Source organism: Sinocyclocheilus grahami, unplaced genomic scaffold (assembly GCF_001515645.1).
Source record: "Sinocyclocheilus grahami isolate Dianchi unplaced genomic scaffold, SAMN03320097.WGS_v1.1 scaffold197.1, whole genome shotgun sequence".
Classification (NCBI taxonomy): Eukaryota; Metazoa; Chordata; class Actinopteri; order Cypriniformes; family Cyprinidae; genus Sinocyclocheilus; species Sinocyclocheilus grahami.
The window spans coordinates 1,188,997-1,203,131 of record NW_015505376.1 but is presented as its reverse complement, the minus strand read 5'-3'; the positions used below and the strand labels follow the sequence as shown (position 1 = coordinate 1,203,131).

Sequence of the window (14,135 nt, the reverse complement as noted above, 5' to 3'; positions counted from 1 at the left end):
CGTAAACGCAGTCAGTTATGTTTTAAATGAATGTAAACAGCTGAGAAAGAAATCGGATGTGTATCATTATACTGGATCCGTGCAGTCGGATTTAAAGGGACAGCAGCCTATAAATACGTGCTGCTGAATATGTCACTAATGTTAACAAAACGGCTATAACAAAGATTAATCTAAATTTAATTCATGCTGTTATTTTACACTTAATTATTAAATTTCTGTACCTGAATACTACTGTTTATTTTATCTATGCTTGTAAATTGTGTATTTCTTTTTTTTTTACTGACTGTTCACTTGCCTTTAATCATGTTTGAACTTTCTCAGACTATAGTTTTTGCTGTGGTATATGAAGAAGTACTTAAAGTTTGTGGAAAGCAAAGTTGCAATGATATAAAAGTAGTGTCATTAATTTTTTTGTTTGTATGTTCACATTGATGTTAAATTACATTTTCTGATTTGTGACATTACTTTTTAAGTAATGCTAAAACATTGCTGGTCCCTTTCAGAAGTTATAGTGATTCTTTATTTTGAATGTGAATAAGAATGTGAGAAAAATTGGTTATATAATTTAAATTTTTTAATATTTTAAAATATCATTTAAATTGATTTTACACACTTTAAGCAATATCATATCGCATATCGAATATCGCATTTTTTTTACAAGGTATCGCATTTTTCTTCAATATCGCACAGCCCTATTTTGCTGTGGTATATGAAGAAGTACTTAAAGTTTGTGGAAAGCAAAGTTGCAATGATATAAAAGTAGTGTCATTAATTTTTTTGTTTGTATGTTCACATTGATGTTAAATTACATTTTCTGATTTGTGACATTACTTTTTAAGTAATGCTAAAACATTGCTGGTCCCTTTCAGAAGTTATAGTGATTCTTTATTTTGAATGTGAATAAGAATGTGAGAAAAATTGGTTATATAATTTTAATTTTTTAATATTTAAAAATATCATTTAAATTGATTTTACACACTTTAAGCAATATCATATCGCATATCGAATATCGCATTTTTTTTACAAGGTATCGCATTTTTCTTCAATATCGCACAGCCCTAAAAATATATTTAATATATAAACATAACATGTTTTTCTTAAATATATACATGCATGTGTTTGTATTTGTATACACATAATAAATATACACAGTACACACATATATTATGTAAACAAACTTTTATTTTGGATGCAATTAATCGTTTGATAGCACTAAAATAAATATAAATATTAGATAAAAAACAAAAATGTTGCTTTGGCAATTAAGTGGAAAAAGTGAGTTTGTTGAAATTGAAGCACTAAAACTAAAAATGGAAAATGAAATAAAATCCTGTGAAATTTGAGTGAAAAGTTAAATATAAAAATATGCAAAAATACATAAATTAAAATCGATTCATATTAAAATATAAAAAATCCTAATACAAAGTATTAATAAGATCTATAATATAGAAAAAAAAGCTAAAATAATAATTAATGCTATCATATGGCTTCAAACTTAGAAGTCATACAGGTTTGAAACATAATTTTTGAGTAAACTCTTCCTTTAACGATTATGACCAGTCATTAGAATAGAAAGAAGTGCACTGGAAGCGGTTCAGTTGCTTTCAGAATGACCAGGAATGCATTAATAGGCACGTTTGAGAGGTCTCGGAGTTCATAGTGTCTTCTATGTCCAGATTACAAAAGCAGAAAAGGTTCTCGGGTTGCAGTTATGCAGTACTTTTTAGGCACGTGTGATTAAATGAAATGTCTGACATGTTTGCCTCTGCTTGCTTTTATGTGGCGACATTTTTGTGCCTAATTCCCATGTCCTCGTTTCTCAGGTGTCTCGAATAGCTGACAGCGAGCAGAGCGTCATGCTCATGCTGGGCCGCTGTCTGCCACACATCGTACCCAATGTCCTGCTGGCCAAGCGAGAGGTAACCCATGACCTTTTGACCCAACAGTCCCACCTCATCTTCCATGTCCACTGCAGCTGGCCTCTCCCTCTCATTCTATTCTTAATTCAACGTTGACTCTAATTATTTTTTTTCCATTGCAGTTGTGTGTGTGTGTGTCTCTCTCTCTCTCTGTATATATACCCCAAACCCAATCCATCTCTCTTTTGTTCTGTTCACTCATTTCTTCTCTTGCTTTTGTGCATGCATCTCACTGCTCCGATAGAGAATGGTTGTGCACCTCTGTCAGGTGAGTGGAACACATCGGCACATTCTCACATCAGCCCTGCTTCCTTCACCATGCGTGTGACCTTTGACCTTTCAGTTGGCTTGGCTTTTCATCAGCTTCCTTAGTTGTCAGTGGCTCAAATGCATTATTTCTTTTTTATTGATTGATTATTTTCAACTGTGAACTTTTGCTTTGTACTGAACTTCTAAACCGATAAAGCTCTAAATGTAATTTTTCAGACTAATAAGGTAAACTAATTCACAGCAATAATCTGTAATTAATTAAGAATTGTATTATTATTTGTAATATTAGTATTACTAGTAGTTAATAATGATATATATAAACAATGTTTTATTTAAGTAATGTTTTTCTGAAGTGTATATACAATCACTTTTTTTAATCATCTGAACTTTTTTATGATATTTTTTGTCATATTTATGATAAAGTGAATACTGCAAAACAAGCAATACATACAAAACTGGTAAAATAGCAAAATAAGGGCAAATATTTGACAATGGAGTAGTAATGGTTTATTATTGACCACCATTAAATTATTATTGGTGCTTTTATATTTTAGTTTCTTTCAGCTTTGTCAAAATTATGTTTTAAAATGTCTTTATTTTTTTGGAAAACATAACAGAAAAATATTGATGGCTAATCTTGCACTCAGGTATTCTGCCCCACTGCAAAAAAAGGATTTTCTTACTTAGTATTTTTGTCTTGTTCATTTTTGCTTAAAACAAGAAAAATATCTGCCAATGGGGTAAAAACAAACAAAAAAATCTTGTAAAAAGTAAAAAACTGATTATTTTTCTTGCCCCATTTGCAGATATTTTTTCTTGTTTTAAGCAAAAACTCACTTAAATTTGATAAATTTTTTAGAAAACAGAGCTTAATATCTTGTCTTTATGCTTTTCAAGTAAATGTGTCTTGATTTAAGAATGTTGCAATATTTGAAACAAGGCAAAAATACTAAGTAAGAAATAAATTTTTTGCAGTCTTGCGTTCATAAAAAGGTGGCAATGGAAACAAATTGCAACATCGTTCAGTGAATATATAGTTGATTTTGTAGTTAACTAAAACATTTTGTTAGCTTAATAAAATTGTTAATAATAATCAAAATATAATATTTTTCTGGAGATAAATATAGTTAATTAGTCCTTAGCCGTTTACAGTTGTTGTCACCGGTGTGCAGATATATATTTTACAACAACTTCAAACATTGCTTGACGAAAAAAAGTGTATTCTGAACTTTGTTTTATAAATAGTGAGTAGCTTTATATTTTTTAAAAAAAACTAAATAGCAATTTCAGACGAATAACTCCAAGTTAAACTTTTGACAGCCAAGCCAATGGAACATTTCTATGCTGTGACTTTTCTGTGCTTCAGGCTGCAGCTATTCAGTATGAAACCTTGTTCAATTGTTTTCTTTGCCCCCCTATTACAGAGCTGATTTGGTTTAAATGACTACACTTTTAGAAAAAAACACAAGGTACATGCACACATTGCACATCTGTTGAGAGCAGACCCAAAGGTGTGTACCGTTCCAAGCAAGTTCCACAGCATTTCCCTCGTCGGGCCCCTCTGATTTGCATAGGGCAGTTGTGTTTTACGGGAGACAGGTGACAGTTTAAGATGGATTGGATGCTTTCCAGGCTGAAGTCGGGTGAAAGCAAACACCACACGAGGAGTAGAGATTGCCTCGCTAAACTGGACTTTGAGCTTTGCCTGCTAATTCTGTTGGCTTCGTAACCTTCTTCCTTGAATTCAGACACACACTCACTCTAACACACCCTCAGTTTTTCCCCATCTGGTGCAGAACAATTACTAATCAGGCGCTGCTGGAACACCTGCCTTACAATATAATTCCTGTCACCTGTACACCTACAAGAACTTTATAGTAAAGATAAAGTCTTTCGGAATTAAAGGCCATTCAAGTTATTGATTACCATGTAAAACTGATAAGACATCAGGTACACTGTGTGTTTGCAGCAGTCCAAAATTCTTCATGTGAGTGTATTTCTGATTGGGCCTCTTTGCTTTCTGCTGGTAATTATCTTGATTCAATGAGTCAATGCAGGCTGATGGTATAACTGAAAATTTGCATATAAATACCAGTTTTCATGGGAAACAATTTGGAGTGACAAGGAATCCAAACGTGCAAGTTCTTGTTTTGTATTTTTCCTTTTTTGTTTAGATATTGAGAACAGATTTTATTTTTTGCATTTTTGCCAACAAAAATGTTTGGACACTTCATGCCACAAACAAATGTTATTGCATTTGATTAAAAAATATCAAACAAATAGGCGTTTATTGTAAATAAAGTTTGACAAGCAAAATGCATTACAAAGCCATTTTATTTATAAATTATAACTCAAAAAACATTTTTTTATTAATAATAAAACAATATTCATTGTTATAACAAAAATATAAAAAAATTATTTTTCAAAATTACAAAATAATGGAAAGTCATGGTAAATTCATGGAAAATCGTTGGACAAAGTGTAAGAACCCTCTAGAACCCTCTGTTTTTTTATTTTTTGTTATTTAAGCAAATAAGATTTTATTATTTTTAGTGTAGTTTAGTTTTAGTTTTATTTATAGTTTAAACGGGGCCTAAATACAATTATAAGTAGTGTTTTTTTGTTTGTCTTTGTTTTGTTTTTAGCAAAATGCACCACCGAAAGACATTCATAAATTGTAAAAAAAAAACTAAAAAAAAAACATATATATATATATATATATATATATATATATATCCCCCACTGTATGTATGTATATATATATTTATTTATTAATTACAAAACAAAATACAGTGTTATAACAAAATATTTAATAAATTAATATTTATTGTTTTGGTCAATTTATGGAAATTCTTTCGTCAAAGTGTCAAAACCATCTAGAATCATTTGATATTTTTTTGTTTGATGTAATGAGAATTGTATGTTTTTTATTTTATTATTTTATTTTCCTTGGAAAAATCATCTGTTTGGTAAAAATGTATGGACATTCTTTGGTCAAAGTTTCAGAACCGTTTTTTTTTTTCATTATCAAGCCATAAAATCCAGTTAAAAATAATGATTTTTTTTTTCCAAATAGCTTTTGGAAAAGTTCAAAAGTTTGAAAAGGCCAAAAAAAAAATTGTAATCGTAAAAAAAGATCATGGGAATGTCAAGTTATAAAAATTATTTTCCCGACAGAAATATTGAAAATCCAACAGTAAATGGGAAAGTCATAAAGCAAAAATCTAGTGCTGTCAAACGATTAATCGGATCCAAAATAAAGGTTTTTGTTTACGTAATATGTGAGTGTGTACTGTGTGTATATATAATTACAAACACATGCATGTATATATTTAAGAAAACTTTTGTTTATATATTAAACATATTTATATATAATATAAAATATAATAATATATAAATGTGTATACTGTACATGTAAATATTTTCAAAATATATACTGAATGTGTGTGTATTTATATATATATACATAATAAACAAACACTGTACACATACATATATTATGTAAACAAAAAAGTTTATTTTGGATGCGATTAATCTCGATTAATCGTTTGACAGCACTACAAAAATCGTGTGTGTTGTGTGGAGCAAAAAAACAGTCATAAGGGTCAATTATTTGAAATTGAACAAAAATTGATACACGATAATCTTTCCATTGATGTATGGTTTGTTAGGATAGGACAATATTTGGCCGAGATACAACTATTTGAAAATCTGGAATCTGACGGTGAAAAAAAATTTGTCCAAATGAAGTTCTTAGCAATGCATATTACTAATCAAAAAATAAGTTTTGATATATTTACAGTAGGAAATTTACAAAATATCTTCATGTAACATGATCTTTACTTATAATATCCTAATGATTTTTGGCATAAAAGAAAAATCTGTAATTTTGACCCGAACAATGTATTGTTGACTATTGCTACAAATATACCTGTGCTACTTAAGACTGGTTTTGTGCTCCAGGGTCACATATATAAATAAATACAGTCAACCACCTTCAACATTTCTCACATTGTCTCAGTTTACTAATTTTGATGCTTAATTTTGTACAATCTGTGGTGTAAAAAGGTTGCATTAGCAGTTAAAGAAAAAACACTTAAGCAAAACATGGTCAGGTCAAACTGTCTGAATAATTTTATGTGAAATAAATTTCGCTGGTAGTCCACTGTATGAAGAATATTTAGGTGTAATTCAGTATGTTTACTTTATTTTGCTATCCTCACTTACATAGATAGATAGATAGATAGATAGATGTCATATTTGTTAACATGTTTGGAAATGTGTTTTTACTTAATAAAGATGCCATGCTTTTTAATAAATAAATAAATAAAAATGCTAAGTGACATTGAATTACAGTTTTTAATTGATTCAGTGAATTGACCAACTCTAACGTTGTCTAAATCTGTAAGTGCTGTCAAACTCGAGAATTGTGAGATCATGAGAATTGACTGTTTTTAAGAAAATTAATATCCAAATCACTTCACTATACAGTGTTTCTAAATATTGTAGCACCAACAACATAGTTGCAAACATGCCGTGAATATCCGATATATCACCCAGCCCTTGTTGGTGCTGTAGTTGAGTGGCTTTGTGGTGAAGATGTTTCTTCAATAGAGAAGTTTTTTCTTTCCCCTATATCCTCAAATACCTGCTTGCTGAAGTTCCCTGTCCGAGCCCTTTGGGACTCAGCGGATGCATGTGTGTGTTTATTTCCCTGTGCATTGCATATTATATGACCTGCGTTCCTGTGTGTGTCCACAGGAGTTGATTCCTCTCATTCTGTGTACGGCCTGCCTGCATCCCGAGCCCAAAGAAAGAGACCAGCTACTGCACATCCTCTTTAATCTTATCAAGAGACCTGACGATGAGCAGAGGTGTGTGCGCATTTGGGCATCTGCGCATGTGTAAACTGACCAAAAAAAATCGGTTTTGTTATGAGTTTGATAACACTCTGCTGTAATCTTCCTCTCCAGGCAGATGATTCTGACCGGGTGTGTGGCATTCGCCCGACATGTGGGTCCCACTCGGGTGGAAGCTGAACTCTTGCCACAGTGCTGGGAACAGGTTAGTTCTGAACTCGTACACACACTCGCCACATAAAAAAACTAGTGAAAAAAGCAGGAATTTCTTTGTAGGCACACTCTGTCATTCACACAAACCAAATGGTCAAAACAAAATTGTGTAACATCCTATGAACTTTTTTTATCAGTACATCTGTAATAGTTTTCATATGTGAAAAGGTTAGCCAATCAAAGCATGGCTGATTTACATATAGAAGATGCAGTGGCACAATAAACTACTGTTTATCAGGGTTAGAGGAAGTGTAATAATGTCATGGAAAACTGCATTTATAACTATTTTTGGTGTCAAAAAAACATTACATAGAAGTAAAAAAGTACTACGCAAGTGTAGAATATGGTGAATAAAGTGGTCTCAAATGTTTTTGGACATTTAAGTCACACTTAAATATTTTTTAGAATTTTTAGCTTTTACTTGATCAGTTTCAAAAAAAATTTATCTTTTTGGAATGGGTTATTAGAATATTTTTTTAATGGAATATTGGAATCTATTTAGAATGGAGTCTTAATAGAATATTTTAACCTTTTTACATTGAAATCTTTATAATGGAAGATTTTAACCTTTTTACAGTGGAATCTATGTAACAGAATTTTTTTATCTTTTTACAATAGCATCTTTGAATCTATTTAGAATGTAATCTTGATAATAGAATATTTGAACCTTTTCGAAAAGAATTTGTTCAACTTTAAAATCAAATATTTAATAAATAAAAAAATCTTTATATTTAAATCTCTTGAAATGGACTTAAAGACTTTAGTAATTAGATTTCTGTGGACATAGTGAACATAATTGAATATTAAATTTTTTTTTTAATACTTTTAAGTCTTTTAAGATTGTTTTTGTTATTAGATAAATACAGAAAAAATGCATAATAATTTAATTATAAATAATTTATTTATTTTTCTTTCAACCTTTAAAAAAGTGCCTTTAAAGGTGGTTAAAGGGATAGTTCACCCAAAAATGAAAATTCTGTCATTAATTGCTCACCTTTATGTCATTCCAAATCCATAAGACTTTTGTTCGCATGCGTCATGGTACTAGGTAATAGAAGACGTGGTGAATAAAGTGGTTATTTTATGTTTTCTTAGCACACAAAAACTATTCTCACAGCTTCATAAAATTATGGTTGAACTACTGATGTCCCATGGACTATTTAAACGATGTACTTACTACCTTTCTGGGGCTTGAACGTGTCAGTTGCGTTGTTGTCTATGCAGGGTCAGAAAGCTCTCGGATTTCATTAAAAATATCTTACTTTGTGTTCCGAAGATGAACGAAGGTCTTGCAGGTTTGGAACGACATGAGGGTGAGTACGTTTTTGGGTGAACTATCCCTTTAAAAGTAATTAAAAAATGTAAAAGTAATTACAAAATGGTTCAGAAAGATTTGATCCATTATGTATTTATGAATATTCTGTCATTTTTATGATAGCTCTCAGACATAAAGTCTGATTTAAATCGTCCAAAAACATTTGAAGATATCCCTGTTTACTGTTAGTTTTTAAGTAAACTCTCAAAAGTACAGTACGTTCGCAGCTCCCCACATGGAAACCTATTTCCGCTGAGGAAATAACCTAAACAATTTCAGTGTTGAACACTGAAAAATATGAGCTAATGTGGTTTACAGAGGGTACGGGTGGGTATGCAGTCCTGCGGTCAGAGCTGGAACTGACGCTGCTGTGTTGTGTCTTGTGCTGTCTGTGTCGCATGTGTGTTTCTCTCGCTCAGATCAACCACAAGTATCCAGAGAGAAGACTTCTGGTGGCGGAAGCATGTGGAGCTCTGGCCCCTTATTTACCCGTAAGAGACTCCGTTCCTCTAAATATAAAAGCAGTCTAACTGGGACACATTAATCATGTTCACCTTTCAACAAAGTCACAGTTAGTGATCGCTAAAACACGTCCAAGATCACACTAGCCAAACTGCGGTGAGTGGTAGTCAGGCAAGAGCATGCTGAAATAAATAATAATTATCAAATAATCAAACCAGCGAATGTCAGCATAGCGCAGAATCTGTTTGCATTTGTGTCCACTTTGATCATGTGTGTGTGTGTGTTGCTATGGAGGAATGCTGTTTGTTTACAGTGGCTGTACATCATAGAGTTATGGTCGGAACTCTCAGCAGGCTGTTCATCTAGTGCTGTGAAACAGCCTTGGAATCATCATTAGATTGGAATCTTTGAATCTTTTTGCATCTTAATATTGACAATTGAATCTTTTTTTTGTTGTTGTTTTAATTAATTTTTAGACTCAAATGATCAGATCTTTTATATTTGACTCTTTCAAATTGAATCTTTTGAATACATTTTTAGCATTTAATATTTAGAATGGAATCTCTGAATTCCTTTAGAATAGAAACAAATGAGCATTTCGTAAATTAATATTTAGAATCTTTTTCAAATGTTATATTTGAATATTGAGAATGAAGTCTTTCAGTCTTCTCAGAGTTGCATATTTATTTAGGATCAAATTTGCAAGTATTTGACATTATGGTTTTGAGGTCCGTAAGATTTTTTTTAAAAATTATTATTATTATTATTTTATTTATTTAAAAAAAAAACGAATATTTTTATTCAGCAAGGATATGTTAAATTGATCAAAAAGAGAAAAAATCTGTTTAGAATGGAATCTTTGTAATGAAATATTTTAATCTTTTTAGAATGGATTTTTTTCTTTTTGATTCTAAACACGGCAGGCAGTTCATTTATTAAAACAGCCTTAGAAACAATTTAGAACTGGCTCTTTAGACTAGATTCTTTGAATCCTTTTTGCATTTCATCTTTACAATAGAATCTTTTGAATCGTTTAAAATTTATATTTAAATTCTTTTAAATTGTAAATTTTAAAATCCTTTAGATTTAAAATCTTTTTTTTAGAATTTCATATTTAGAATGATATCTTTAAATCCATTTAGAATAGAATCATTTGAACATTTTAGAATTTCATATTTTGAATCTAATTTTCAATTTTTGTTAAACTGTATATGAATCTTGAGAATGAAGTCTTAATAATAACAATAAAATTGTCCAGTCTTTTACACTACTGTTCAACAGTTTGGGGTCAGTACTTTTACTTTTTTAAAGAAATTCATACTTTTATTCAGCAAAGGCACATTAAATTAATTTTAAAAAATGTGACTGTACAGACGTTTGCATTCTTACAAATAGTTTCTATTTCAAATAAATGCTGTTCTTTTGAACTTTCTATTAAAAAATTATTATTTAAAAAATGGCCCGTTTACACAAAAATATTAACTTTTTTTTCAACAGTATTTACAATAAGAAGTGTTTCTTGAGCACCAAATTTGCATATTAGAATTATCTCTGAAGGATTAGTGACACTAAGACTTGAGTAACTGGAGTTTACATTGGCTGTATATCATAGAGTTACAGTCGTAAGGTTTAGCGGGCTGCTCATTTATTAATTCTATAAAAAACTGGCCTTTACATCTGAACTGATTTGGCTCAAACGAGGCTCTGATTGTCGGTGTTATGCCTTTTTTGCCTTTGTATGCTCCAGTCTGTAATGAAGTGTCTGATGTTTACTCACTTCCTCGTGAGTATGAGCACTTCATCATTTAATCAAACACAGCAGAATACATAAAAAGATGTTGTGTAGGCAATTCAGAGCTGGCATGGGAATACAAGTATAGGTGTGTGTGTGTCTACAGAAGGAGATCCGAAGCTCTCTGGTTCTGTCCATGCTCCAGCAAATGTTGGCGGAAGATAAAGCCGATATGGTCCGAGAGGCTGTGGTGAAAAGTTTGGGCATCATAATGGGCTTCATTGACGACCCAGACAAATACTCACAGGTGTGTGCATGTTTTGGCGCTCAAGCACAATCCAGTGTTTTTACACTTACTTTACTAGTGTTTTCTTATGTAAGTCTGCTTTATTTTGTATATGGCTATGTAATAGGGCTTTGAGCTGATGCTGTTGTCTCTGGGCGACCCATCAGAGAGGGTGGTCAGTGCCACCCACCAAGTGTTCATTCCTGCCTTCGCTGCCTGGTGTACAGAACTGGGCAACTTACAGTCCCAGCTCATCCCCTCCCTCCTCACACGCATCGAGAAGCTGCTCAAGGTGAAAACCAGCACGTACACACACACACTAACTTCCTTGTGAAGACCCTTGCTTTTTTTTAGCATGTTTAGACTTCACCTGGCCTGTTTTGAATCTATATAGTTTTTATAATGTGTAGAATCTTTCAATATTTTTTCATTGAATATTTAGAATTGACTTTAATGGAACTTTATTATTTGGAGTGATACTTAAGAATCATTTTAGAAATACATTTTTAGAGTAGAACCATGAAGACTTTTTGAATTTAATCTTTACAACAGAATCTTTCAGAACTTTTTTCAGATCTTATTAAGACTCAAATAATCAAATCCTTTGTTATATTTCAAATCTTTTTTCAGAGTTTAATATTTAGAATGGAATCTTTGAATCTATTTAGAATATAATTATTTGATCATTTTATTTCTAAATATTTGGAATCTAATTTTTATCTTTTATCTAATTTTAAAGTCTTGAGAATGAAGTCTTTATTGTTCTGAATTGCATATTTATTTAGAATAACATTTTTCCATTTTATGGTTTAGGTTTGTTTTTTGTTTTTGTTTTTTTTTTAAGAAATTTAAATTTTTGTTTAGCAAGGACATTAAAATGAGCAAAAGTGACAGTAAAGACAAAGTTTATTTCAAATTAAAAAATATATATATTTATTACTTTATCAAAGAGCACCACAACTGTTCAAAATTTGACAATAATAATAATAAATATTTCTTGAGCACCAAATCAGCATAATAGGATGATTTCTGATGGATCATGTGACACTGAAGACTTCAGTAATGGCTGCTGAAAATTTAGCTTTGCATCACAGGAATAAATTACATGTTAAAATATATTAAAATAGAAAGCAGTTATTTTAAATTGTAATAATATTTAACTAAAATACTTTTTACTGTATTTTTCACCTAATAAATGCAGCCTCTGTGAACATGAGACTTCTTTCAAAAACATTTAAAAAATCTTAACTCTAGACTTTTAAACGTTGTACATTTGAATCTATAGAAAGGAATCTTGAATCCATAGAATGGAATAAATTGTTAGAATAAAATATTCTTTCTATAATTGACTCTTAAGAAAGAAATATTTAAGTATTTCAAACTTTCTTCAAGATTTTGCAAGGGCTGCGTTTCCCAAAAGCATCACAAGCCTAAGTTGATTGTAGAACCATTGTAATCAAGGCTTACGATGCTTTTGGGAAATGCAGCCCAGGTTTTGCTGTTCTTCTCAAAACATTTAGAGACATTGTGTGCCCACAAAGTAACTAAGCACAACATATCCAGCACTACAGACACACTCTTTTAGCTTCCTTCAGTTATTTCATTCCTAAATTCCTCTCTCTTCCTCCAGCAGGGTGAATATGGTCTAGATGAACACAAGCTGCATATGTATCTGTCGGCGCTTCAGTCCCTCATCCCGTCGCTATTTGCGGTGCTGCTTCAGAACGCCCCCTTCACCAGTCGAGCCAAACTACAGGGAGACGTGCCTCCAATCGAGGGTGAGGGTCGGCCAACGTCAACACACACGCACGCGTTTTTCGCTAACTTTCTCAGTCAGGCCACGTTTAGCTACGCAGACCTGGCGCCTGACTCAGTGTAACTGTAGGGTTCCTGCCATGTTGAGGTTGCTCTCTGGTTTTGGGCTCACTATCAAAGTGCTCTTTCATTTACGTGCTGCGGCCACGTCAGATGATTTGCGCAGTTATACTTTTTTGGTGTATTCATGGTTTTAAAATCTGCTCTTGTGTGTGTGTGTGTGTGTGTGTGAATGTGACCTTGCAGTGACCCGATTCCCGCGGCCAGTCTCCCCGTTGCAGGACGTGGCCACCATTGTGGGCAGCCGAGAGCAGTTGGCAGTTCTGCTGCAGTTATATGATCATCAGCTCCAGCATGAAGGAACTACAGGATGGGACAGTTTGCTCTGGGTGGTCAACCAGTTGTATGTTAATGTCTCACGCACACTTTTCCCCCTTTTTACCTCTGGTTTTTGCCATTGTTATTGAAGGTGGAGACAGGAACTTGGGTCACCCACTCATGTTGGAGCGCCAGGCCGCACCTCAGACATTCTAGAGCATTAAATGGCATGCATATGTGTTCGTTAAAAAGAAACGGCTCATAAAAAATACTTTACTTGATCTTTTGATATACTGTTAGAATTCATAATCCAAAGATTTCTCTTCATCCCACCCAGATTATTTAGAAAAAGGGAAACCTAAGGGTCAGAAAGTGTCAGATGACGTCATAACAAAGAACATATTAACATTTGGAATAGGCCACTCCAGACAAACTCAGAAGTTTTTGTAAATGGCTGAAGATGTTAGCATCAGTTAATTCTTAATGTCTCACGCACACTTTTCCCCCTTTTTACCTCTGGTTATTGCCATTGTTATTGAAGGTGGAGACAGGAACTTGGGTCACCCACTCATGTTGGAGCGCCAGGCCACACCTCAGACATTCTAGAGCATTAAATGGCATGCATATGTGTTCGTTAAAAAGAAGCGGCTCATAAAAAATACTTTACTTGATCTTTTGATATACTGTTAGAATTCATAATCCAAAAATTTCTCTTCATCCCACCCAGATTATTTAGAAAAAGGGAAACCTAAGGGTCAGAAAGTGTCAGATGACGTCATAACAAAGAACATATTAACATTTGGAATAGGCCACTCCAGACAAACTCAGAAGTTTTTGTAAATGGCTGAAGATGTTAGCATCAGTTAATTCTTATTCAGATTCAAATTAATAGGAATGAAAATATTTTATTTTTTGATAAAATAATTAAAAATATTTTTTTAATAAA

The 14,135-nt window shown here is 32.3% G+C and overlaps 1 protein-coding gene across 13 annotated transcripts in view; it reads left to right on the top strand.

The window, feature by feature from the left end:
- Positions 1-14,135, top strand: part of LOC107595141 (lisH domain and HEAT repeat-containing protein KIAA1468 homolog) — a 53,727-nt gene that overhangs the window by 21,113 nt on the left and 18,479 nt on the right. For 6 of the 13 annotated variants that reach the window (XR_001610236.1, XM_016285464.1, XM_016285465.1 and 3 more), the window contains 10 exons: positions 1,824-1,919; positions 2,164-2,187; positions 6,951-7,063; positions 7,163-7,253; positions 8,996-9,067; positions 10,786-10,821; positions 10,937-11,077; positions 11,184-11,348; positions 12,687-12,834; positions 13,118-13,274. Coding sequence is in view for 12 of the 13 variants with exons in the window: in XM_016285464.1 (XP_016140950.1) it covers positions 1,824-1,919; positions 2,164-2,187; positions 6,951-7,063; positions 7,163-7,253; positions 8,996-9,067; positions 10,786-10,821; positions 10,937-11,077; positions 11,184-11,348; positions 12,687-12,834; positions 13,118-13,274 (1,043 nt within the window). In the remaining variant the exon portion in view is untranslated. The remainder of the gene's footprint in view (positions 1-1,823; positions 1,920-2,163; positions 2,188-6,950; positions 7,064-7,162; positions 7,254-8,995; positions 9,068-10,785; positions 10,822-10,936; positions 11,078-11,183; positions 11,349-12,686; positions 12,835-13,117; positions 13,275-14,135) is intronic. The other 7 variants (XM_016285471.1, XM_016285470.1, XM_016285474.1 and 4 more) reach the window with 5 other exon arrangements.